This window comes from Adiantum capillus-veneris, chromosome 16, assembly GCF_014529385.1.
Source record: "Adiantum capillus-veneris isolate H3 chromosome 16, ASM1452938v2, whole genome shotgun sequence".
Classification (NCBI taxonomy): Eukaryota; Viridiplantae; Streptophyta; class Polypodiopsida; order Polypodiales; family Pteridaceae; genus Adiantum; species Adiantum capillus-veneris.
The window spans coordinates 132,988,382-133,015,103 of record NC_140946.1 but is presented as its reverse complement, the minus strand read 5'-3'; the positions used below and the strand labels follow the sequence as shown (position 1 = coordinate 133,015,103).

Sequence of the window (26,722 nt, the reverse complement as noted above, 5' to 3'; positions counted from 1 at the left end):
TCCTCTCTCAAATTGGGCGCACCCTCTTACTGATGGCAGTGGAAAACTGCACCAGGAGCCGCCATGTGTCCAGTTTGCCCCTCTTGACTTAATTCTCTAGTTCCCACTGACTTATAAAGTTGTGACTTTCCGAGTGGCCCAGATTTCATTTGGCGCACACAGGCTTCCATACTCATCAGAATTCAGTGCTAATTGGCCCGACCAGTCCCAGACTGACCGACCCAGACTCCCGCTGTGAGAAACCTATTCGGCCGCAGCCGTTTCACACTGGCCATGCAATGTCCACTTGCACCTTTTCAAGGATTCCGGGGAAAACAAGTAAAAATAAAAATATCTAGTACTTATTTACTGAAGGCAACAGGAAAAATACACCTCCTGGTGACACACCCCACCCTTGAAATACTGCAAGCGACCTCGCTTGCATGCCAATAATACATGCAGTATCTCCTGATATCACATATATTCTATGATGGGAATCCAAGATATACATGCTTCTGGAAATGTAGCGTTGGACGATTAAACCATTCCACCAACCTGGCTACGACACATATATCAAGCATAGAAGCCTTCTAGTGTACTCTGAAGCACAAACTTCTCTAGCTAAATTCTGTATGGAAAGAGTAGATACAATTGCTTAACTACTCTCTTGAGCATCATGAACCATGCTCTTGCCTTGCTCCAAAAAGGCTACATCAAGTCACTGTGGGTTCCATTTGAAAGGCTTCAAGATACAATTGCAATAGCTGAGGTGAATCAAGCAATTCAGACTCTTCCATCCATTTGACATTCAATAATGGATAGTTCTTGAACTTCACCAAATAGCGTCTTGCAACCTTTCCTCTAACCTTTCTTTCTTTATGTGCCAATATTTGTTCAGGAACAAGGATTTCATCCAATTCTTCCACTTCGGGTTGTTCCTCATCAAGCATACTCTCTGGCACATCACGAACAAAGGGTCTTAGAAGGTTGACATGAAAAGCATTATGTATTTTCTAGCCTTCGGGTAGCTTCAACCTGTAAGCTACATCGCTGATCTTTTCTGAAATCTGAAAAGGACCATAATATCGCATACTGAGCTTAGGAAACAAGCGTTCCTTGCCTTTCCTTTTCCTTAACCTGGCCTTTTCAAAGCGCAAAAGCACCCAATCACCAAGTGAAAATACAAGTTCACGACGGTGACGATCAGCATCTTTCTTTTGCTTAGCCCGAGTCTTCTCAAGAGCAATCTTTATCTTCCTGTATGTTTCATCCATATCTTGCACATACTTGTCTGCCTCAAAAATCTTGTCTTTAGTCTGTAAAATGGGCGGGACTTTCTTTCCTCCTTCCACTATCTCAAATGGTGCCTTACCTGGTGACGTATGCAGAGTGTTATTGTAAGCATATTCAACCAATGGAAGATGGTGTTCCCAAGTTGCCTTGTGCTCTGACACATAACATTTGAGCAGGTCCAGAACAATAGAATTTGCCTCTTCTGACCGTCCATTAGTTTGCGGATGAAACGAAGAAGAGAACTTTAGCGTAGTGCCCATGTTCCCAAACAATGCCTTCCAGAAAAGACTCGTCATACGTGGATCCCTATCACTGACAATTGACTGAGGCATCCCGTGATATTTAAAGATATTGCTCATGAATATCTTGACCATGTGTTCTGGCTTTATCTTCTTCCTCACAGGAATGAAATGGGCCTGCTTACTGAACCTACAAATAATAGTCCAAATCCCATCATTGGTTGTTTGCGTCCTTGGAAGATCAAAGATAAAGTCCATTGCTATGCTTTCCCATGGCCTATCTGGGATCGGCAATGGCTGCAATAATCCTGGTTGCTTTTGTCTGTCAAATTTGACTTTTTGGCATACTAAGCTTTATCTTACAAATGTGTCAACATCTTGACGCAAAGCTGGCCAATAGAAGAATGCCTCAACCCCTTTCACTGTCGCATCAATTCCACGATGCCCAGCATAAGGTGGAGCATGACTTTCCATCAAAATCTTCGGCCATAACTGTTTAGTAACGCATAACTTTCCATGCATCATGAGAAAGTCATTCTTAAGCATATAGTGCGATGTTCCCTTGCACATGCACAATCTGAAAATGGAACATTGACAAGATGTTTGCCGATCGCATGTGCTTCTCAGACAACTTCGTCTGTGTGAGAAAATATCGCAAGGTTTGATGATCCGTTTGGACAACAAAATCAGCCCCTAGCAGATAGTGTTTCCAACTAGTGAGAGCATGAATTACTGCCAGCAATTCTTTCTCATAGCCTTGCAAGTTCCTTTATGTCTTCAAAAGAATTCTGCTCTCATATGCGACTACTCGGCCATTCTGCATTAGAACTGCACCAAGATGGCCACACACATCACACTGAACCACAAAAGGTTTTGAAAGATCTGGCAAAATGATTACCGGATCTGAAGTCGGCTTCTCTTTCAAGTGTTTGAACGCTAAAATTTCCTTGGCTGTCCACTTGAAAGTAACTCCTTTTCCTTGTACTGCATGGAGTGGAGAAGTAATCTCACCAAAATTTCGGATGAACCTCCTGTAGTAGGAACATAAGCCTAGAAAGCTTCGAATGTCATGTACGGACATCAAGTTTGGCCATGATCTAATTGCTTCCACTCTAGCGGGATCCATGCGTACCCCATCCTTTGAAACAATGTGCCCAAGGAAGTGAATTTCTTGCAAAAAGAATTCACTCTTCTTCGCATTAATGAGTAGCCTGTTCTTACGTAACTCATTGAAAACTGCAGTCAAGTGATCCCTATGCTCCTCTTCAGACTTCGAATAGACAATCATGTCATCAAAGAAGGTACCCACGAAGTTTCTATGTGGTCTAAAAATTCTGTCCATCATTCTATTAAACGTGGCAGGAGCATTTGTGAGACCAAATGGCATGACAAGAAACTCATAGAGACCAAATGTTGTCCTGAACGCAGTCTTATGGACATCTTCTGGCCTAATGCGTATCTGATGGTACCCACTCTTTAGGTCTATTCTTGTAAACAATGACGCTCCCTCAAGCCGATCAAGAATGTCATCTATCCTCGGTATGGGGAACGTGTTCTTGATAGTATTCTTATTCAAGGCGCGATAGTCAATGCACATGCGCCATTAACCATCCTTCTTCTGCACTAAGAGTACAGGCGAACAAAAAGGGGATGAACTGGGCTCAATCAGCCCCTTCTCTAAAAGCTCGTTGACCTGACTCATAATCTCTTTCTGTTGGGCTGCACTAACCCTGTATGGTGGTCTATTCAGTGGACTAGAACCTGGCACAAGATCTATAGTATGATCCTCAGGTCTCTCAGGAGGTAACTCTCCTGGCAAAGAGTCTGAAAAACAATCACTGAAACCACTCAGAAAAGTTGACCTGTCTTTATCTAAGGTAGACAAATTAGATACAACTTGAGGTACTTCTTTTGCAAAGATCAAGTACGCAGAAAGATGATTCTTTATTATAGATGAAATAGCAGAAGCAGAAACAACTGGAACAGACTCGCCTCTAAGCTTTACATCAAGGACATGATTCTTTCCTCTATGTACAAGGGTAATCTTTTTGTTGTATGTATCCACCATAGCATGCAACCTGTAACACCATGGGATACCCAATAACACATCACAGCCCTCAAGTGGCATAATATGAAATTCTTCCGCATCCACATAGCTCTGAATGTGCAGACGAAGCTTTCCCAAAATGGGAGTAACGGGCTCTGAATGACCTGGGCATGCCAAACCTGCTTCCCCTGTCATACCCATCTCCTCTGCACGAATGCCCAACTTTGATGCCAATTTTGGTGATATGAAATTTGCACGGGCTACTGGATCAAAGAAAACCAGCACTGTCTGGTCTCTAACTTTGCCCCAAGCTCTGCACAGCTCCGTCGCATCTGTGTTTGGCTGGTCTCCAACCAAATCTGGAACAAGTCCTGCACTTGGCTTTGGTTTCTTCCCTTTATGGTCTGACTTGTCATCCTTATCCTGTGACTTCTTCTGTGGGCATTCATTTGAAAAATGTCGTTCTTGTTCACAAATGGAGCATTTCTTGGCCTCCCTAAGAGCTTTCCTTTCTTCAAAGGTTTTGCCAGAAAAATGCCTTTTTTGTCCTTGTCCTCGTCCCGAAGAAGACTTAGACTGCTTCTTGGACGTATCACCTTCTTTAGTGGAGGGCTTCTTTGTGGGAGGCTCAGAAGGCTTTGCTGCAACATTGCCCTTGGCTGAAAACTGTTTGCCCTGGGACCCTTTCTTGTGGCTATTAAATCCATCGGAATCTCCCTTCGACAGATTGCTGGCCACTCTTGCATTCTCTATCAACTGAAACATATTCTTGACAGTAGTCTTTGTGCAATAGTCCCTGATTTTCTTGGGCAATCCGCAACAGTACTTCTCAATTTGTTTTGACAATGGCACAAACCTGTAAGAGGTGACTGGCAACAGTGCGGCCTAAAACTGTGTATTGTACTCTTCCAGATTCGCACACTGTTTAGCATTCAACTCGTGCCATTCTGTCATCACATCCACTTCAAAAGTGTTTGTCAACCATGCAGGCGCAAAACGATGTTTGAATTGGACCCACGTTGTTGGGGCTTGACCCTGGTTCAACAATGCGGACCACCATTGAAGCGCATTCCCTTTCAAGAAAGTGGCAGCCTTGCGTATCTTTGAAGATTCCGTGAAGTTTCGTCCAGCATAGGCTGCATCGAACTGCTGCATGAAGGTCAAAGTCTTCAATTGATCCTCAGTTCCTCTGAAAGTTTCAAACGTCACTTCCTGCCCACCTTCCTTGTAATCCTTAAGCTGACTCAAAGGAGCCACATGATCAGAAACAGGTGCCTGTAACAGTGGTGCTCCATGATTGTTCATTCCAGCACTCGCATCAACTGTTTTACCTGTGGTATCTGCATTTGGTACGTATGGCTGCGAAAAACCAGACATACCAAATTGTGTTCCAGGCTCTCGAAATTGGCCATAGGCACCCTGAAAACCTGGTTGGACACCCATGTTCGCGTACATAGGGTTACCCATGCCCGTTTGCATTGTCCCGAACACATTCCCTGGCATATAACCTGTGGAAGGTCCAGCCATAGTTTGAAACACTGAACCACCTCCAAAATAACCAGGATAAGTATTAGGTAATGGAAGTGTATGACGCATAGTGTGTTCATTACTCCCTTGACCATTCACAAACGGTTCCTGTCCAGCTAAAGCAAGTTGCTTTGGATCATTGGACACCGCTAGTTGCTCAACCACATGGGCTTTCCCTCGAGCATCATGAGTCCTCTGCGCATTGGAAATCTCCATTTCCTGCAACGGCTCAGTCATGCCCTGTGTAGGAGGCTGAAAACCCTGTGTCGGAGCGTGTAACAACTCCTGCATCCTTGGGTTGTTAGCCAACTGCTGAAACATGTCCATGCAGCAACGCAGTTGAGTTCTAAACAACCTGTCCTCTTCTTGAAGAGTTGAAGGAACTTTCTCCGTGCCATGTGAGGAAGATCCCTCTTCAGGTACTTGGTCTCTCTTCTCTGCCATATCGACAAGCTCTGTGTTGCTTTCACCCACAACAATCCACGCTGCACTTTTTGAAGAAAAAGTGACTATCCCGGCGATGGAACCATATAACTGGCCTATACAACGTAGAGGGAGATACTATTTCAATTACCTGTTAACTTTACACAGAGCACTGAGAAGGGAAGAGAACACAGTTGCGTCCAGCGACTAGAATGTCACTGCGCACACGATACCGACACCCTGTAGGCCCCAAAGATTGGCGCCCCTTTCTGTATTTCTTTATTCAAATTAAGGTAGACGATCCGACCTACAGGGGTTTTTACGTCGTTATGCTGCCAAAATCACATCGAAAACCTGCGTTTTCAGCCCTCGCAGGTTTTGACAGCTTTGTGAAAGCTTTTGCAAAGTGGTCAAAAGCACCTGTCTAGGACGGATTCCCTCACTATCTGGAAGCTTTCTGGTGAGCTGTCACAGAAATTCAGCGGGCTGTAATTCCCTGTTTTTCACTGCCGGGTGCCCAAAAGCTTTTACACGCATCCCAAGGCTCTCACAAGGCTCCCCCGGGGTTCCCTTGCAGTTTAGGTGCGAAACCCTTAACGTGCAGAAAAACACAGCAGACTGTAATTCGTTGTTTCGGATCGTTTTTAGTGGAGCGAACACGCCTACGCGTGTCCGAAGGGCTCCCGCACGCAATGGGACAGTTCCCCTATGAATCGGACGAGTTTTCAGGCGAGAAAACTCTCCAAACTCGCAATCTTTCGCGATGGAATTGTGCGTACCTGTGGGGGATTAGCAATTAGCTAATCCGGTTCCTGTTCAGAAGGCTCTTGCCTTGGCAAACGCGCATAAACCCCCAAAACTTTACATGTTCATCTGAGTATCCCATCTAGTGGGGCATTACCATATGTGCCAAAGGGGGGAGAGAGATGCACGAGAGAAAATCATCGCGCTACATGAGACAGAGGAGAAGGCAAGCTTTCCATTAAAGATGTAGACTTGCACCCACTACTCACACACACACTGTAGGTCACTTATGAGTCAAATCAGCCTCCTTTCTCAAATTGGGCTCCCCCTCTTGCTGATGGAAGTGGAAAACTGCACCAGGAGCCACCATGTGTCGAGTTTGCCCCTTCTGACTTAATTCTCTAGTTCCCACTGACTTATAAAGTTGTAAGTGACTTTCCGAGTGGCCCAGATTTCATTTGGTGCACACAGGCTTCCATACTCATCAGAATTCAGTGCTAACTGGCCCGACCAGTCCCAGATTGACCGACCCATACTCCCGCTGTGAGAAACCTATTCGGCCGCAACCGTTTCACACTGGCCATGCAATGTCCACTTGCACCTTTTCAAGGGTTCCGGGGAAAACAAGTAAAAATAAAAATAAATCAAAATATCTAGTACTTATTTACGGAAGGCAACAGGAAAAATACACTCGTATTTTTCCTGGTGACAAGTCGTCATCTCCCTGAGGTATCTCCCATACTCTGCATGCTCTCTGTCGTGTGAGCATCTCCCAAGCCCCATCTCGTCTGGCTCTAGCTCTCTGAGCATCTCCTCTGAGGTGTCATAGAAAAATGTGTGTGAACTGCCTGTACGGGCATTGAAATCCCCCAAGAGTATGATGTCTCCATCCCTGGAGAACTCCCAAATATCATCATCAAGTACAGAGTAAGCAGATTGTCCTTTGGGTAAAGCATATACTGAAGTGCTGGGAGGAAAATAGCATATGGCGATGTACAAGAAACGTCCAGTCCTTGCCCTCAGCCTCACCCACATGTATCTGGCCTGATCATCTCTCCGAACTATATGCAGTAGTGGCTGGAGCTCCTCTCTGAAAAGAACTGCTACACCTCCTAATCCTCTAGTCCATGCTCAAATCTGGTGCATGTCGGGCAAGCTGTCTCCCATTTGTATCCTGATATATGCGGCATCAAGTGTCCTGGAGCCTGATGAGTCTCTGAGTAGAAAACAATGTCTCTGTCTCTGAAGCTGTCCTCAAAGGCCCCCACATCAAGTCTATACGACCCATTACAGTTCCAAACCGCCATCCTGAGAGTGGTCCCATAGGTCTCGCACCGTCATGTAGAGCGGTGCTCTGTAATCACTACTCGCCCATTTCTGTAGAAGGCTAACTTTCCCTTCTCCCTTGCTGCTATAATCTCCGGTATGACCTCTCTCATATGTGCAAGCTGTGAGAGGGTAAGGTCATCTCCTAAAAAGATACCTGTTTTCTTGAGGGTTGGCCTCTTCTTTAAAAAGTCTTTCTTTTCTTCCATGGAGGGAAAGCGCAAAATGAGAGCCCGTCCTTTTGAACTCTCCCCATTACCTTCATTCTTCTTGCCCACTTTCCAAGCTTGTGTGTGCGGGGGCTTCTCCACCCCCATCATTGACATGAGGCTCTTCACCTCTTGGTCCACCTTATTTGAATCTTTTAGGCCAGTCACTGTCACGTGTAGAGCGCGTATCCTTCTTCGTTGTTCCTCTTCTAGTGTTTTGTTGATGATGTCGGGTGTAGCCGGAATGTCCTTGCCCTTCCCCTCCTTGACAACTTCAATCCACTTTTCAGCCTCTTCCACCCTCTTTTGCGTTTTGGAGAGAACCTCCACCCATGAGGTCTTCTTTTCTCCTTCCTCCTTTATTTCTTTGACTTGTGTTCGTATAATATTCAGCTTATCTATCATTGATAGCTGAATTTCTCCATCTTCAAGGCATCCTCTCTCTTTAGTTTCGGCAAGTTCCTTCCGAAGGGCTGAGATGTTATCTTTTAGAGCTTGAATTTCAGCCCGGAACTCTGTGTGCTCTAGTTCCCTGACTTGTTTCTCCCTCTTTTTCCATTCAAAAAGTGAGCTCTTCTCTTTCTTCCACTCATCCATGTGAACTTTGCATTCTTTCGATGGCTGTCATTCTCTTGCTTGTGACCATGAAGTGCGCCGCCATCTTTCTTGCTTATTTGTTTCACTTCCTGAGAGAGAGAGAGAGAGAGAGAGAGAGAGAGAGAGAGAGAGAGAGAGAGAGAGAGAGAGAGAGAGAGAGAGAGCTCTCAACCACCTCCCCTACTTGCATGGCTCGCCCCCTCCTTTGTAGGCTTGCATCTTGACTTTCAAGCCGAAGCAACTTGGCCCCCTACTTGCTTAAGCACCTAGTCATCAAGCATAGGGTTAGTAAGATCATGGGCTCTCTCTCTCTCATGCCCCTAGCTTCAAGGGCTCACCCCCTCCTTGTAGAGATTAGGTTCGACTTCAAGCACATGCCTAGGTTCAAGCATGTACCTTAGTTATCAAGCATCTCATACATTTTAAGCAACTTGGCCCCCTACTTGCTTAAGCACCTAGTCATCAAGCATAGGGTTAGTAAGATCATGGGCTCTCTCTCTCTCTCTCTCTCTCTCTCTCTCTCTCTCTCGTCTACTACGGGATACGCGGCCGCTTCCACTGCATGTTCAGAGAGGGCTTCGGACCACTCTCCAGAGTCATGCGGTACGAGGATCAAAGATGCTTGGGTTTGTTTTTGCTCGAGCTGCGCAGACACAGAGAGAGCCTGATGAGAGGAGAGATCAGCCAGTCTCAGAGACGGATCACAGACTTCTTTAGAGCAGACACTGGACACCTAGAGGAGCTGCTACCACAGGAGAGCTCGCCACCTCACACTGGAGGCACACTAATCGACCGAGCGATTGAGCTAGGGAGATCTAGACGCCCACGACTGCGGAGGACCACACAACATCGACGGAGGTTGCATCAGAGGATTCGGATCACTTTGGCCCAGCATGCACGACGCCCGGTCAAGATATTGACCATGGTTTAGATTGATGAGATCCGCCCTGATGCTGGATCTTTTGTGATCTGTGATTTAGCTATCCCACCTAGTTGGATCTTTTGTGATCTGTGATTTAGCCATCCCACCTATCTGCTTAGATCACACCTAGCCGTTTCAGATTCCATAGCATTTTATTCTGTCATTTTATTTTGTCATTTTTGTTACTCTGACTTTGTATCAGATCCACCACATTGTAACTTTCTGGTCTCATAGGTCATTCTGGCCTTCTGAAGACATTAATATAACATTTCAACATTTCATTTCATTTCATTTCTTTCTCATGCCCCTAGCTTCAAGGGCTCACCCCCTCCTTGTAGGGATTAGGTTCGACTTCAAGCACATGCCTGGGTTCAAGCATGCACCTTAGTTATCAAGCATCTCATACATTTTAATCATCAAGCACCTCAAGCATAGGCCTAGCTTTAACCTAAGGTCTAAGGACTTTTAACACTAACCTTTGGAGGTCTTTAATGAAGCTAACACTAAGGTCTTTAAGCTCCATTAGCTAGCCTTGCTCTTTGACAAACCATCTCTCATTTGGACCCCTTTCACCTTGGCCCCGTGTTGAGATAGATCCATAAGCACATCTTTATATTCTAACCTTTGTTCCCGTTTATTCTCCCACATTAAACGATTAGTTTAATATGAGAAAATCATTTGGATTGGTTAGATATTAGATTTTATGACAGTTCCCCTTCGGAGTTGGTGATATCACTGCAGAAATACATCAGCTTTCCTATGAACGCTTTTAGCCATTTTGTACAGCCGAACATGTCTGTGTTCCTTCCCTTGTACCTGATCTTTTTGGTGGGTTGTCCTCGCTTTGAGGTTTCTCACAGTTAGATTAATCAAATTGATTTACAAAAAACGTGTGTGTGTGTGACAACTCTATCCTCTTTTGGAGTATCACTGTTTCAAGTTTAGAGAGAGTGTTCAACGCATTGAAAAAACTCAAATAGAGAAAGCTGAATCATTTTAATTTCAAGCTGATCTTGGATGACAGTTCAAAGATTTAACTTGGTTCCTTGTTATACTACTCAAAGCTAAGGAAGTATTTGTGTTTTCTACATGCACAGCCCTAACAAAGTTTGTTATGCTAGCTGACATTTTGCAGACAGAGGATGATGGGAGAATGTTCCCAGCAAGCAACACCTCCTCTACCATCGTTGACTGTCTCCTAACAGAAGCCCATAAACTTGGAGGTAACTTTTTCTTGAACTTGTAAGCAGTTCTTTTTTGCTTATTAAACAGTAAGAGGTGTTATTGGTCTTGAATATCTCTATGGAATATTCACTCCTCAGAATTGGGGGCTTATGATATCAAAACTGTTGTCTAGCTTGAGTTGCTGGCCTTATGCGCTTATTAATTAAAGGCTTATCATGTTTCTTTGAGATAGGAAAGTTTATCACATCAAACACTTCATTTGACGTTTAAGTTATGAAAAACTATTACGGTGGGAGTTCTGCAAGCAGTTCTCGTGACTGGACGGCAAACAGACATGGAAACTATGTAGGACCACCTCCCACTAATCCTGCTGACTTTCCCTGATGGGGAGCAACTCAAGGTGACTAGCTTTTGCAACCATTTAGGAACCAACTCTATAGAAAATAGATAGGCATCAGGCAAGCCATAGAGAGAGAGAGCATCTGATGTCCATGAGGACCAAGATGTGAATGTGATTGATAATTGTTGTTAGACATCCAATATGGATTAGGATATGTGCTATGGATTTCGATAAGTGCTAGTGCATGCTTCGTGATTGTAGAGAATGTGGCCCGCAAAAACACTTCATGATCTGCTGCTATACGGGCAGGCTGACATGGCACTTTTTATGCTGGGAGCTTTTGGGTGATCAATTGAAAGCAATTGACTTTTGAGAAATTTTGTGCAGATCGAAAATAGATACTTTTAGTGCTTTTGAGCACTGCCGAAAGGTTTTCTTTGTGGGCCAAGTGCCTATAAATATGTGTCTGGGTGAGCCATTATCACTCAGAGGTGAATGGGTGGCTTACATTGGCAGTTGTACATTGTAATGCCCACATAGAGGAGGTCCACTCCTACACCTGCACCGACACAGCAGGTTACCACTTGGGTGATAGATACAACTAGTCCAGATTACATAATTTTTTGAGAGGTCCACTACTACACCTGCACTGACACAGCAGGGGGTTGCATTACAGCGGGCCAAAAGATTTCGAGCTGGCAGGATCTAGATAGTAGAGAGCACCAAGCTACTGGGTGCCCAGGATCTACTAGAGAGAGTTAACAAAGATTAGAGCCTGACATCGCAGAGAGATAGAGGAGAGAGATTGGCTCAGCTCTGCGCAGATCCAGGCATGTTCTTCACGGAGCTTTTCAGTCTTAACTGCGCAGCTCAAATCCTGGAGATGGAGAGGAGATGCAGATTATGCCTAGAGGAGGTATGCTGCTGATTCTATGCATGCAATTGTGGAGCATATTTTTTTATTCCAGATTCTAAAGCTTGGGGATCAGCACAGACTTGGGTGATACATACTGGATTTATAGCGTCATATAGAGGTCTCCTTCTAGGCCCGAACCATACACGGGGGAGGACGGTAGTTCTAGATTACAGAATTTTTGGAGAGGTCCACTCCTACACTTAAGCGAGCCAAGAGCCTTCGAGTTGGCAGGAGGTAGAGAGAACCAGGCTACCGGATGCCCAGGCTCTAGGTCTACCATAGAGAGGTGACAACGATTAGAGCTTGGCATCAGAGAGTTGGAGGAAGATTGGCTGAGCTCCGCTCAGATCCAGGCAAAAGTTCAAAACACAGGAGGAATTCCCACAGGAACTTTCAATCTCGGCCTTTCCGGATTTTCCGAATCTTCGCATTCTCAAAATCCTGTATTTTCAGACCTGCAGGGATTTATTTGCAAGGAATTTGGAAACTGCAGAGCTCACAGAAATTGCAAATTGACACATACAGAAAGCAAATATATGCCATGTAGGCTGAATGTGGAAACATATGTATGCATAATGCGGTGCGTATAGGTTGCTCTCTCCTCTCTCTCAAAAAGTGAAACAAATAAGGCAAGACAAATGGCGGCGCACTACATGGTCACAAGCAAGAGGATGACAGCCATTGAAAAGGAGTTGAAAGAATGCAAAGCCCACATGGATGAGTGGAAGAAAGAGAAGAATTTAATTCTTGAATGGAAAAAGAGGGAGGAACAGGCGAGGGAACTAGAACGCAAGGAGTTCCGGGATGAAATTCAAGCTTTAAAAAGTAGCATCTCAGCCCTTCTGGAGGAACTCGACGAAACCAAAGAGGGAAGACGCCTTGAAGATGGGGAAATTCAGCCATCAATGATTGACGAGCTGAATAGTATACGAGCACAAGTCAAAGAAATAAAGGAGGAAGGAGAAATGAAGACCTCATGGGTGGAGGTTCTCTCCAAAACGCAAAAGAAAATGGACGAGGCTGAAAAATGGATTGAAGTTGTCAAGAAGGGAAAGGGCAAGGAAATTCCGACTACACCCGACATCATCAACAAAACACTAGAAGAGGAACAACGAAGAAGGGTACGCGCTCTACACGTGAGAGTGACCGGCCTAAAAGATTCAGATAAGGTGGACCAAGAGGTGAAGAGCCTCATGTCCATGATGGGGGTGGAGAAGCCCTCGCACACACAAGCTTGGAGAGTGGGCAAGAAGAGTGAAGGTAATGGGGAGAGTTCAAAAGGACGGGCTCTCATTTTGCGCTTTCCCTCCATGGAAGAAAAGAAAGACTTTTTAAAGAAGAGGCCAACCCTCAAGAAAACAGGTATCTTTTTAGGAGATGATCTTACGCTCTCACAGCTTGCACATATGAGAGAGGTCATGCCAGAGATTATAGCAGCAAGGGAGAAGGGGAAGTTAGCTTTCTACAGAAATGGACGAGTAGTGATTACAGAGCACCGCTCTACATGACGGTGCGAGACCTATGGGACCACTCTCAGGATGGCAGTTTGGAACTGTAATGGTTCGTATAGACTTGATGTGGGGGCCTTTGAGGATAGCTTCAGAGACAGAGACATTGTTTTCTACTCAGAGACTCATCAGGCTCCAGGACAGTTGATGCCGCATATATCAGGATACAGATGGGAGACAGCTTGTAGGACATGCACCAGAACTGCGCATGGGACTAGAGGATCAGGAGGTGTAGCAGTTCTTTTCAGAGAGGAGCTCCAACCACTATTGCACATAGTTCGGAGAGATGATTAGGCCAGATACTTGTGGGTGAGGCTGAGGGAAGAGACTGGACGTTTCTTGTACATCGCCATATGCTATTTTCCTCCCAGCACTTCAGTATATGCTTCACCCAGAGGACAGTCTCCTTACTCTGTACTTGATGATGATATCTGGGAGTTCTCCAGAGATGGAGACATCATACTCCTGGGGGATTTCAATGCCCGTACAGGCAGCTCACAGACAGTCTTCTATGACACATCAGAGGAGATGCTTAGAGAGCTAGAGCCAGAGGAGTTGGGACTTGAGAGATGCTCACACGACAGAGAGCATACAGAGTATGGGAGATACCTGAGAGAGATGACGACTACTCACAGTGTAGCCATACTGAATGGCTTAACGACTTCCCCATTGTCTACAGGTTTTACTTGTTTTCCACATAGACATGGGTCCAACACTGTAGACTATGTTCTGACACATCCGAGCTTTATCTCTCACATTCAGGATTTCACAGTGGGGCCAAGGCCAGTTGGGATAGCAGTAGATCATGCACTTTTAACATTATCAGTCTCCTTTGAGTACAATACATCTCAGGCCTCACGGGGTGGTGGACATACACGCTATACTATTACACCAGAGACTGACTCAGTCTATGTAGAGGAGATACGTAGGCTTTTATGCATATCAGAGCAAGTATACACAGTGGAGGAGATCACATCTATGCTGACAGTGACATTACATGGGGCAGCGACAGAGGCATATCCACACACTCAGCCTGGGCAGAGACGTCGTTCTGGGCACATGCCTCAGAACAACTGGTATGATGAGGAGTGTCGACAGAGGAGAGCTCAGATACAGCGGGACCTTACATTGGGAGTGATCACCTATAGACAGTCTCGCATTGCTACACGACGACTAGTGCGACGGAAGAAGCGAGCTTTCTTGGTCCAGATGGAGCAAGATTTATATCAGCTCTTCCTTAGTAGAGATTCAGGAGAGGCTTGGCGTCTATTCCATGAGAAGTCTCCCCCACCAGTGATTACTTCTACAGAGATATGGGGGCAGTATGCAACATCCTTATACACTGTACTTGGACAACCACCACTACCAGACCCACCACAGCCATGTCCGGCTACGAGCACCTTCTTTACCACTGAGATGGTAAAGGAGGCCATTGACAGGATGAAGACCAGACGAGCACAGGATCATGAGGGTTTGGCAGCAGAGCACATTATACATGCTGGGGATTTGTTGGCAGAGATGCTTGCACGGCTATTCAACCGTGTCATGTGTGAGGGTTTCCCTGAGTCTTGGAGATTATCTACTATTGTACCTATCTTCAAGACAGGTGACCCCACAGTGCCGGGGAATTACCGTACTATCATGGTAGGACACACATTGGCACGGTTATATGCATCCATCCTCGAGCATAGGCTGAGCAGTTGGGCAGAGATTATGGGCATACGAGCACCTGGGCAGGCTGGTTTTAGAAGGGGTTTCTCCACACTAGATCATGTCTTTACACTCAGAGCTATCATTGAGGAGGGTCGAGCACATGGTAGACGGATATACTGCAGCTTTGTGGATTTTCGCAAAGCCTTTGACACAGTGCCGAGGGCCAGATTGATGCACCGGCTTATGGAATTGGGGGTACCCACAGAGCTGATGTGGGGGATCATGGCATTGTACAGTTCAGTGATGGGTCATGTACGCACATCAGAGGGGATATCCGACATAGTTCACTCCACCATCGGAGTGAAACAGGGATGCCCACTGTCCTCTACTTTATTTGGTATGTATGTTGATGGGGTCTTTGATTATATTGACAGAGGAGGAGATAGAGGTGCTCAGCTTGCAGGGACATGCATCCCTCTTTTATTGTATGCTGACGATATCGTGTTGATATCAGACTCGCCAGAGGGTATGCAGAGACATTTGGACGCATTGCATAGTTTTGCAGAGGATAGTGGATTGTCTGTCAACCTTGGTAAAACCAAGGTCATGGTATTTAATACCACGCCACAGTGGGTTAGGAGATTAGCACCTACTTTCACATATGGACAGGACAGTATGGAGTACACTGATGCATACACATATCTTGGGGTGGTCTTTAGTGGACCGAGGTTCACACTGAAAGTGGCAGCAGACACTAGATTGACTCGTGCCTATGCAGCCCTAGGTGGTTTAGAGAGGATTTGTTCGCAAGTTCAGTTCCAGGAACCTCGAACAAAGCTCTGGCTTTTCGATACTTTGGTCGCTTCAGTTATGCACTACGCGGTTCAGGTTTGGGGACCGTCTATTGACAGTGCTGGATGGACTAATATGGAGAGACCCCTGATATCTATGATTTCTAGGCTGAGTAGAGCCAAGGCCTCAGTCCCACATGACATCATACGAGCGGAGCTGGCTGCCCCACCTATGGAGGTTGAGGCACTCACCAGATCAATATCATTTGTACACAGCTTATGGGACAATACCAGGGACTGGTGTGCCAGGCTTGCTCTCGAGTCATCCAGACAGCTGGCATTACAGGGAGATACATCATGTTGGTATGCACAGATGAGCTCATGGTTTCAGAGGCATGGTTTCAGCATGGACAGGCTGCCCCCTTTCCAGTATTCTCTTGATGCACCATCCTTGGCTCTTACACGGATGGAGACTACTAGACTCATTCGGCAGGATCTCATCCAGCTTGATAGCAAGAGGACATGGATAGAACCATCACGGGAGTTGGCTACGAAGAGGGTTTTCTATAGAGAACATCTTCTTCAACTCACGACAGATGGATTTGTCACACGGCCCAGTTACATGGACACACATCTATCTCATAGGTTACGATGTGCTATTGGCCAGATTCGCACATCTTCACACCAGCTTGGGATTGAGACAGGTAGATTCAGAGGCATACCAGCAGACAGTAGGATATGTCACTTATGCCATGCAGAGCCAGAGACAGAGTTTCACTACATATGTCGCTGCACAGTCTACTATGAGATACGGGGACGCTTTCATTGTCTATTCAGAGATGGTTTATACTCGTTAGACAGAGTCATGAGATATCAGGATCAAAGATGTCTCGGATTATTCCTACTTGAGATTCAGAGACATAGAGACGCTCTATTGAATGGGCAAAGACAGAGACAGTCCCAGAGACGCATCTCAGATTTCTTCAGTCTGAGTACCACAGTCAGAGGGGACACCACCACCAGAGAGCTCGGTTCCCACCCATACACACATCAGCGGTACTCTCATTGATCGAGCTATAGAGTTAGGGAGATCGAGACGACCGCGACTGAGGAGGGGAGCCACGCAGCACCGGCGGAGATTGAGGCAGAGGATCCACAGGATTCTAGCACGACACCCAGAATGTCGATCGGGATAGGCTTCATGCTACTGCTATATTGTATCATGGTGACACTTATCCCCACTTTGTACCTTTATGGCATTATACCATTGCTCAGCCTACCAGCCACCCATAGGAGTCGGTAGCACTCCTATCAGTTCTTTGTTTGTAGTTTTCTTGTTTGTACCCAGACTTGGTACTAGACTCATCTTTGTAATCAGTTGTTCTCATAGGTCATTTTGGCCTCTTGTAGACGTTAATATATCATTTCATTTCATTTCATTTCTCTCTCTCTCTCTCTCTCTCTCTCTCTCTCTCTCTCTCTCTCTCTCTCTCTCTTTCTCTCTCTCTCTCTCTCTCTCTCTCTTCACTGTTTTTTAGGGTTTCGTCACTGCCTCTTGTTGTTTTTCAGGGTTTCACCACTTTTTTTTGTTGTTTCTTAGGGTTTCAAATTTGTATTTTGCTGTTTTTTAAGGTTCATAAGCGTTTCTTGTTGTTTTTAAGGATTTCTTGTATTTTTTTGTTGTTTTAGAGTCTCTCTCTCTCTCTCTCTCTCTCTCTCTCTCTCTCTCTCTCTCTCTCTCTCTCTCTCTGTGAAAGCATCGGCGAAGTGCCAACGGCTTCCCCCACGTGCAAGAAGACGGGTGCCCACAGTATTGATTTGGGGGATTATGGCTCTATACAGATCGGTGATGGGACATATACGCACTCCGGAGGGGATATCTGATTTAGTTCACTCCACCATTGGGGTGAAACAGGGTTGCCCATTGGTTTGCCCATTGTTTCCTACTCTATTTGGTATGTATGTTGATGAGGTGTGTGATTACATTGACAGAGGGTGATAGAGGTGCCCAGCTGGCAGGGATGTGGATCCCATTGTTGTTATATGTTGATGATATCGTGTTGATCTCTGACTCACCAGAGGGTATGCAGCGATAGTTAGATGCATTACACAATTTTGTAGAGGATAGTGGATTGCCTGTAAACCTTGGTAAAACCAAGGTTATGGTGTTGAATACCACCACACCACAGTGGATCAGGAGATCAACACCGACTTTCACATATGGTCAGGAGATTGTAGCGTATACATATTCAACACCTCGCAGGAGATGGGTTTGTGATTCTACCCAGCTACATGGACACACATATGTCTCATGGTTTGCGCTATGCCATTGGTCGGATACGCACATCCTCACATCAGCTAGAGATTGAAACTGGTAGATTTAGCGGGATACGAGCAGACAACAGGATAGGCCGCTTATGCCAGCTAGAGCCAGAGACAGAGCTACATTACATATGTCATTGCACAATGTACTATGAGATACAGGTCCGTTTCCACTGCTTATTCAGAGAGGGTTTCGGTCCTTTCACTAGGGTCATGACTTATGAGGATCTGAGATGTCTTGGGCTATATCTACTTGAGTTATACAGATATAGAGACACTTTAATGGGGAGAGATATAGAGAGAGAGTCCCAGAGACAGATTACAGATTTCTTTTCACTAGATATGGGACAGCGAGAGGAGCAGCCATCACTGCAGAGCTTGGCCCACACTCATCGACCACTACCACCACTCTCATCGACCGAGCACTCGAGCTACGGAGATCGAGAGGGCCACGATTGAGGAGAGGGGCTACACAGCATCGACGAAGACTACAACAGAGGATTCGAGCCATACTCTCTCAACATCTAGAGTGCAGATAACGATGGATTCTAGTAGTAGTATCTTTGTTCTAGTTCTTTTGTGCCCAGACATGGTATTAGATTCACTGTTTTGTGACAAATTGGTCTCATAGGTCATTTTGGCCTTTTGAAGACGTTAATGTAACATTTAATTTCATTTCATTTCTCTCTCTCTCTCTCTCTCTCTCTCTCTCTCTCTCTCTCTCTGTGTTAGGAAAAGTGGCTGTATAGTGTGTACAAAGGAGACCTCTGGAGATGCTCAAAGGCCCATCACCTAGAGGATGTACAAGACGGGAGAACAATGTGAGGGCTATGTATATGTCATGGTGGCTTGTATGAGGAATGCAAAATGAACCACTGTGGAGGTGCGTAGTGCCATGTAATGAGGTCGAGACTGAAAAGAACTGAAGATCTCACCCATGTCTGAAGAAGGGAGTATCTACTCCTCTCCACTGCCCTGGAGGAGCCTGCTGCAGTATTCCACTGGCTGCGAAGATTGTACAGCAGCTCAATCCAAATAGTTGTTAAAGTGGTGGATGTTGAGAGGACCGTGAGCCCAGAATGTGAGCACATCCCAGTTCAACTCAGCTAGGGGCCTTCCTTGCCATATCCACAATCTCCAAAGCGGTGCCTTCTGTGTAGTGAAAACAGGGTCAACACAAGAGCACCTCTCTAAGGAGCCCACCACTCAAACAGGATGCCAATGAGCATCCAACCGCTGATCAAGAAGCACCTCACCCTGGAAAACCGATCTGATATGATAGCTATGATGGCCAGTTTGCCGTGCAATGCCAAACACTAAAGTCTGCTGGTGTGCAACAATCGGTCTCCAAAGGCAAGGTCGAAAAACACCCACCGACCTGGTGAGAAGGTAGAACAGTTTGTCTCTCAATGTAGCCATGCCAATCACTACATCTCATCTAGCCCAATCAATGTGTGTCCTCTTGCCTAGCTCACGCCCTTCTGAATCTTTCACATATGCTTTCCAAACAAGTGGCAGTAGAGATTCCAAGGCTAAGCCCCAGGAAACAATCCGCGCTCTAGGAAATATAATTGTGTCCCAATGATCTCGTGGCCGTGTGTGAGTAGATCCATCTGGACCACTCGACAGAAAGTTGCACACTAGGCGGCGCAAACATGCCATGACTCCAGAATGTAGAGACATGCAAGATGTAGTGAACCAAGCCATTGCAAGAAGTACCTGATTCACCACAAGGACTCTACCAGCCAAAAAAAAATGCAAGGAAGAACAATGGCAACACTTCCTCCTGATAGAATGTAAAACTCGCTCAAGAGTGTTGCTCAACAATCACATCAATGCCAACATGAAAACCCAAATATCTGAAAGTATGTTTTGTGGGCAGCCATGTGAAATCGTCCTGCACACCCCCACATGAACTCCTACAAGAAACCCCCAAAGGACTTGTACTAGTCGATGAGTGCACCACTGCCAAGAAAAAGTGTTACAGGCTTGGACACTCCAAGCGAGAAATCAATAGCAACACGCGAAAAGAAACTGCAAAATGATTGAACTTGACGAGAGAGAGAGAGAGAGAGAGAGAGAGAGAGAGAGAGAGAGAGAGAGAGAGAGAGAGAGAGAGAGAGAGAGAGAGAGAGAGAGAGAGAAATGAAATGACGTCTTCAAAAAGGCCAAAATGACCTATGAGACCATCAGATACAAAGTGGTGAATCTAATACAATGTCTGAAGTACAAGTACAAAAAGTACTTAATGTAAAAATGAAAACTGAAAATGAAGTGTGAAATGTGAAATGTGAAATGTAGAATAGGCCCTCAATGACACTATGGGTGTCGTACTAGAATGCCTCTGATCCTTTGCTGGAGTCTCCGTCGATGGAGTGTGCTCCTGTGTCTTGGTCGTGGTCGTCTCGATCTCCCGAGCTCAGTCGCCCTGTCAATGAGGGTGCCTCTGGTATGAATGTGGGTACAACCCTGTGCTGATGGTTGGTCTCCTGTCTCCCTCGATCCAAAGAAGTCTGTGATCTGTCTCTGTGACTGTCGTACTCCATGTCTCCTCAGCAGACTATCTCTATGTCGGTGTAGCTCAAGTAGATATAAGCCAAGGCATCTCTGATCCTGATACCTCATGACTCTATCTAGGGGTCCAAAACCCTCCCTGAATAAGCAATGGAAGCGCCCTCATATCTCATAATACACAGTGCAGTGGCATATGTAGGGTAGCTCTGTCTCTCGCTCTCTATCGCATAGTTGGCATATCCTAGACTCTGGTGGCATCCCTCTGAATCTATTTGTCTCAATCTCCAGCTGGTGTGAGGATGTGCGAATTTGACCAATAGCACATCGCAAACCATGAGAGAGAGAGAGAGAGAGAGAGAGAGAGAGAGAGAGAGAGAGAGAGAGAGAGAGAGAGAGAGAGAGAGAGAGAGAGAGAGAGAGAGAGAGAGAGAGAGAGAGAGAGAGAGAGAGAGAGAGAGAGAGAGAGAGAGAGAGAGAGAGAGAGAGAGAGAGAGAGAGAGAGAGAGAGAGAGAGAGAGAGAGAGAGAGAGAGAGAGAGAGAGAGAGAGAGAGAGAGAGAGAGAGAGAGAGAGAGAGAGAGAGAGAGAGAGAGAGAGAGAGAGAGAGAGAGAGAGAGAGAGAGAGAGAGAGAAATGAAATGTTATATTAACGTCTTCAAAAGGTCAGAATGACCTATGAGACCAAACTGATACAAAAGTGGTGAATCTGTTACAATGTCTGGGTACCTTAGTACTAAAGTACTAAGGGCGAAAAGTGTGAGTGTGAAAATAAATGTGAAAAACTAAATACAAAGTATTAAATAAACTTCTTAGGAGCATTCTGGGTGTCTGGCTAGAATGCTTCTAATCCTTTGTTGTAGTCTCCTCCGGTGAAGTGTGCTTCTGCATCTCGGTCGTGGTCGTCTTGATTTCCTAAGCTCAATCGCCCTGTCAATGAGGGTGCCTTTGGTATGAATGTGGGTACTCCTTTGTGCTGGCTGCTGGCCTCTTGCTTCTCCTTCCACTCCTGCTTCTCTCGATCCGAAGAAATTTGTGATCTGCCTCTGAGTCTGTAGTGCTCTTTGTCTTCTCATTAGATTATCCCTGTGCCGATGTAGTTCCAGTAGGTACAAGCCTAAGCATCTTTGATCTTGGTATTGCATGACTCTATCTAGAGGTCCAAAGCCTTCTTTAAATAGGCAATGGAAACGCCCATGTATCTCATAGTATATGGTGCAGTGGCATATGTAGTGTAATTCTGTCTCCGGCTCCATTCCTCATAACTTGCAAATTATGCTCTCAAGTGGGATTCCCCTAAATCTGCCAAATTCAATTTCCAACTGGTGTGAGGATGTACGAATCTGACCAATAGCACATCTCAAACCATGAGACAGGTGGGTATCCATGTAGCTCGGGCGAATCACAAATCCATCTCCAGAGAGCTGTAGGAAGTTTTCTTTGTAGTCGGCCATCCTCGTGCCCAATTCTTGTGTAGGGTCTACCCATGTCCTCTTAGTATCCAACTGTATAAGATCCGGACGGATGATTTTATTAATCTCCGTTCGTGTAATTGCCAGTGATGGAGCCTCAAGAGAGTATTGGAAGGGGGGTAATCTTTCCATACTGAACCCGTGTCTCTGAAACCACGAGGACAGTTGCGCATACTAGCATGATGTATCCCCTTTCATTGCTAATTGTCGAGAGGATTCGAGGGCCCAGTCTAGTATATCGGCAATTATTTGTATCCCACAAACCATGTATAAAGGACACTGATTTGGTAAGAGCTTCAATTTCTATCGGAGGGGCAGCTAGTTCCGCTCGGGTAATTGCATGTGGTACAGAGGCCTTGGCTCTAATCATTCGGGAAATCATAGATACCAAATGTCTCTCCATTGACTTCCAATTATCCTGATCCACAGATGGTCCCCAAATCTGGACCCCATAAAGCATAGCCGAAGCCACCACAGTATCAAAGAGCCAAAGTTTTGTTCGTGGTTCCTGAAACTGCACTTGTGAACACATCCTCTCCAACCCTCCCAAGGCCGCAGAGGCTCTGGATAATCTAGCATCCGTTGCTATCTTAAGAGTAAACTTCGGTCCTGCAAATACCACACCAAGGTATGTGTATGCATCTGTGTACTCTACTGTATCCTGGCCATATGCAAATGTAGGTGCCGATCTCCTAACCCACTGCGGTGTGGTGTTAAACACCATAACTTTGGTTTTACCCAAGTTTACCGACAATCCACTGTCCTCTGCGAATTTATGTAATGCATCTAGCTGCCTCTGCATTCCATCTGGTGATTCTGCTATCAATACAATATCATCTGCATACAACAACGAAGGGATCCATGACCCTGCAAGTTGAGCACCTCTGTCACCCTCTCTATCAATGTAATCTGATACCTCATCTATGTACATGCCAAATAAAGTAGGGGACAGTGGGCATCCCTGCTTTACTCCAACGGTGGAATGAACAATGTCGGAATCCCCTTCTGGAGTACGTACATAACCAATTACTGACCCGTATAAGGCCATGATCCCCCAAATAATCTCTTTGGGGACCCCTAACTCTTGCATCCTGCGCATCAATCTGGCCCTTGGTACTGTATCAAAAGCTTTCCAAAAATCTTCAAAGCAACAATACATCCTTCTCTCGCTTGCTCTTCCTTCCTCAATAATGGCTCTGAGTGTAAGAATATGATCTAAAGTGGAATAACCCCTCTTGAATCTAGCTTGTCCTGTTGCCCTTATGCCCTCATTCTCTGCCCATCTGCTCAATTTTTGTTCAAGAATGGATGCGTAAAGTCGGGTCAATGTGTGACCTACCATAATGGTACGGTAGTTCCCGGGTATCATAGGATCCCCTGACTTGAAAATAGGTACGATAGTAGATAATTTCCAAGATTCAGGTAATCCTTCACACATGACCCGATTAAACAAACGAGCAAGGACTTTTGAAAGTAGATCCCTGGCATGGATCAAATGTTCTGCTACTAAACCATCATGATCATATGCTCTTCTTGTCTTCATCTTATCAATGGCTTTTTTCACCATTTCCGTAGTAAAAAGTACTAGTAGCAGGGCATGGCTCTAGCGGATCTGGTAATGGAGGCTGTTTAGATACCATATATAATGATGTTACATATTGACCCCAAATCTCAAGAGAAGTAATCGTCGGAGGCGGTGAGTGCTCGTGAAATTAGCGCGAGGCCTCATGTGAGTCCTGACTCAAGAAGAGCTGATATAAATCCTTCTCCAGTTTGGCTAAAAATGCCCTTTTCTTGCGACGTACTATACGCCGAAGAGCAATCCGAGACTGCTTATATGTGATGATCCCAAGTGTAAGCTCTTTCTGGACCTGTGTTCTCGTCTCTCTGCATTCCTCGTCATACCAACTGTTTTGAGGCATGTTCCCAGATCCTCTCTTCTGATCAGTTTGAGTATGTGGGTATGCCTCTTGTGCTGCTTCATGTAGTATCTCTGTTAACTGAGAAGTAATCTCCTCTACAGTATATACTGACTCGGCTGCCACATCCTATTATAGATCTTTTCCACATAGACTGAATCAGTCTCTGGCGTGAAAGTATATCTTGTGTGTGTCTTCTTCCTTTGTACTTGAGAGGCATTGTATTGGAAGGAGATTGATAAGGTCAAGAGAGCATGATCCATTGCAATCCCAACCGGTCTGGGTCCCACCTTAAAGTCCTCTATACTAGAAATAAAGCTTGGTGAAGTCATGACATAATCCACTGTACTAGCCCCATGCGTGTGCGGGAAGCATGTGAATCCCCCAGATAAAGGGAAATTCTCTAGACCATTAAGTATGGCCAAACCATGTATAGTTGCCATCTCCATGAGATGTCTCCCATATTCAGTGTGTTCTTTATCCTGTGAGTTTCTAGTAAGCCCCCTCTGTGATAAATCCACTTCTCTGAGCATTTCCTCAGAAGTATCATAGAATACTGCTTGAGAGTTGGCCGTTCTGGCATTAAAGTCTCCTAAGAGAACGATGTCTCCATCTCTAGAGAACTCCCATATGTCATTATTCAATATGGAGAAAGGGGACTGTCCTTTAGGTGAGGAGTAGACTGATGTACTTGGAGGGAAGTAGCATATAGCGATATATAGAAATCTACCTGTCTCGGCTCTCATTCTCACCCACATATACCTTGCTTGCTCATCTTTCCTGATAATCTGTAGTAGTGGTTTCAGCTCCTCTTTAAATAAGACTGCTACTCCTCCTGAACCCCGGCTACCCCGTAGAGATCTCTTGTCTGGTCGACCAGCTGTTTCCCATAAATAACCCTTCACATGTGGCATACGCTGTCCCGGTATCTGGTGTGTCTCTGAGTAGAAAACTATGTCTCTGTCCCTAAAGCTGTCTTCAAAGGCACCTACATCTAGCCTATATGATCCATTACAATTCCACGCCGCTATCCGGAGCGTCGCCCCATAGGTCTCGCACCATCATGCTGAGCGCTTTTCCAGAACCACTACTTTCCCTCCTCTATAAAAGGCGATTTTCCCCTTTTCTCTTGCTGCCCTGATCTCTGGCATCAACTCTTGCATGTGTGCCACTTGTGCTAATGTAAGGTCATCTCCCAAGAAAATACCGGTTTTCTTAAGAGTTAGCCTCTTCTTTAGAAATTCTTTCCTTATTTCTATATTCGGGAAGCGGAGAATAAGTGCCCTATCCTTTACGTTTCCCTTCTCATCGATTCCTTTCTTGCCCACTCTCCATGCACTTGTGTGAGTAGGCTCTGTGATGCCCGTGCATTGTAGCAGTTCCTTCACTTCTTCATCTACATTCTCTTTGTCTTTGACTCCTATGAACCGCATATGCAGAGCCCGATTCTTCCTTTTCTGCTCTTGCTCAATGGTCATATTAATAATGGTAGAGGTAGGTGTGGTCTCGGGCATCTGGGCCTTCCCTTTCTTCGCATCTTTAATCCATTTCTCTGCTTCATCAACCTTTTCTTGTGTCTTAAAAAGACGTTCCGCCCATGAAGATGCCGTTTTCGATTTCTGTTCATCTCCTTCTCGGGGAGAGAGAGAGAGAGAGAGAGAGAGAGAGAGAGAGAGAGAGAGAGAGAGAGAGAGAGAGAGAGAGAGAGAGAGAGAGAGAGAGAGAGAGAGAGAGAGAGAGAGAGAGAGAGAGAGAGTCACGTATGCGGTTGTTTCATGAGTCACGTATGTTGGATGCTAATTTTGTGGCAGAACATTATGACATTGGTCGCGGGGTGACAGACAGACTGCTTGAGATTGATTCCGCCGTTCCTTCACAGTGGGATGCAGTCATGAGAGGCACGGTTCAAATGCCTCCCCATTGTGGCTGGGAAGGCCTCTTTGCTCAGAGCACTCTCTTATTAGCTCGTTTAGACACCATGCTATTCACAGTTGATATTGACCAGTCTCAGGGGATTCATGCTAGATTGACATATGATGCCACCTCTCCGCACCTTGCCCTTCCCGGAGCTCGATGGGAGGCCATCAGAGTAGTTGGCTCCCGCGAGAAGCGTCGTTGTGTTGACCCTCGTTTCGCTTCTGCCGATGCTGCACTTTGGAGGCTTTGGGTGTGGGAGGGTCGTGCCCTATCTCAACTTTATTGGGACCCACGCGAGTGGTATTGGCCTCACTCTGACCCCACCGGTGCGCCAGTATCCTTCTTTGAGTACACTGTCAGGATTGGACGGTTAGCATTGATGAGACAACAACCAGAGCAGCCCACTCGTATGCGTTTCTAGTTACATTCAGGCCTCTCCCATGCCTATCTGCAACAGTTTTGGTCCACCATCTGGGATTTACATGCGGCTCGTCGTATTTCTTTTTTCATGTGGATGATTGCACATGCGGGACTTCCAGTTGGGACTTGGCTAGCTACTATGGGTCATGATCCGTTATGTACTCGCTGTCCTTTGCGACTACTTGAGTCACCTGCACACTGTCTTTGGTCATGCTCAACTTCCCATGTACTGTGGCTTGCAGTTTGCTTTCTACTTAGCAGAGCAGGTGTTCATCATGGATTTCTTACTTGGGGATCTGTCTCATGGTTGATGCCGATGCCCGGCCCCCATCTTTTCTACGAGGGCTCAGACACAGATCCAGCCTTTATGCTCACATCGAATGGTTATCGGCGAGGTACTTTGGCTATGCTACCACAGATTGCTTGGCAGGAGGATTCTCAGACACGTGATGGAGTTTTTTCA

The 26,722-nt window shown here is 45.7% G+C and overlaps 1 protein-coding gene across 6 annotated transcripts in view; it reads left to right on the top strand.

Moving 5' to 3' along the window:
• LOC147439895 (uncharacterized) overlaps positions 1–26,722 on the top strand; it is a 131,519-nt gene that overhangs the window by 68,267 nt on the left and 36,530 nt on the right. For all 6 annotated transcript variants that reach the window (XM_086485616.1, XM_086485617.1, XM_086485615.1 and 3 more), the window contains one exon: positions 10,442–10,529. In XM_086485616.1, the coding sequence (XP_086341742.1) occupies positions 10,442–10,529 (88 nt within the window). The remainder of the gene's footprint in view (positions 1–10,441; positions 10,530–26,722) is intronic.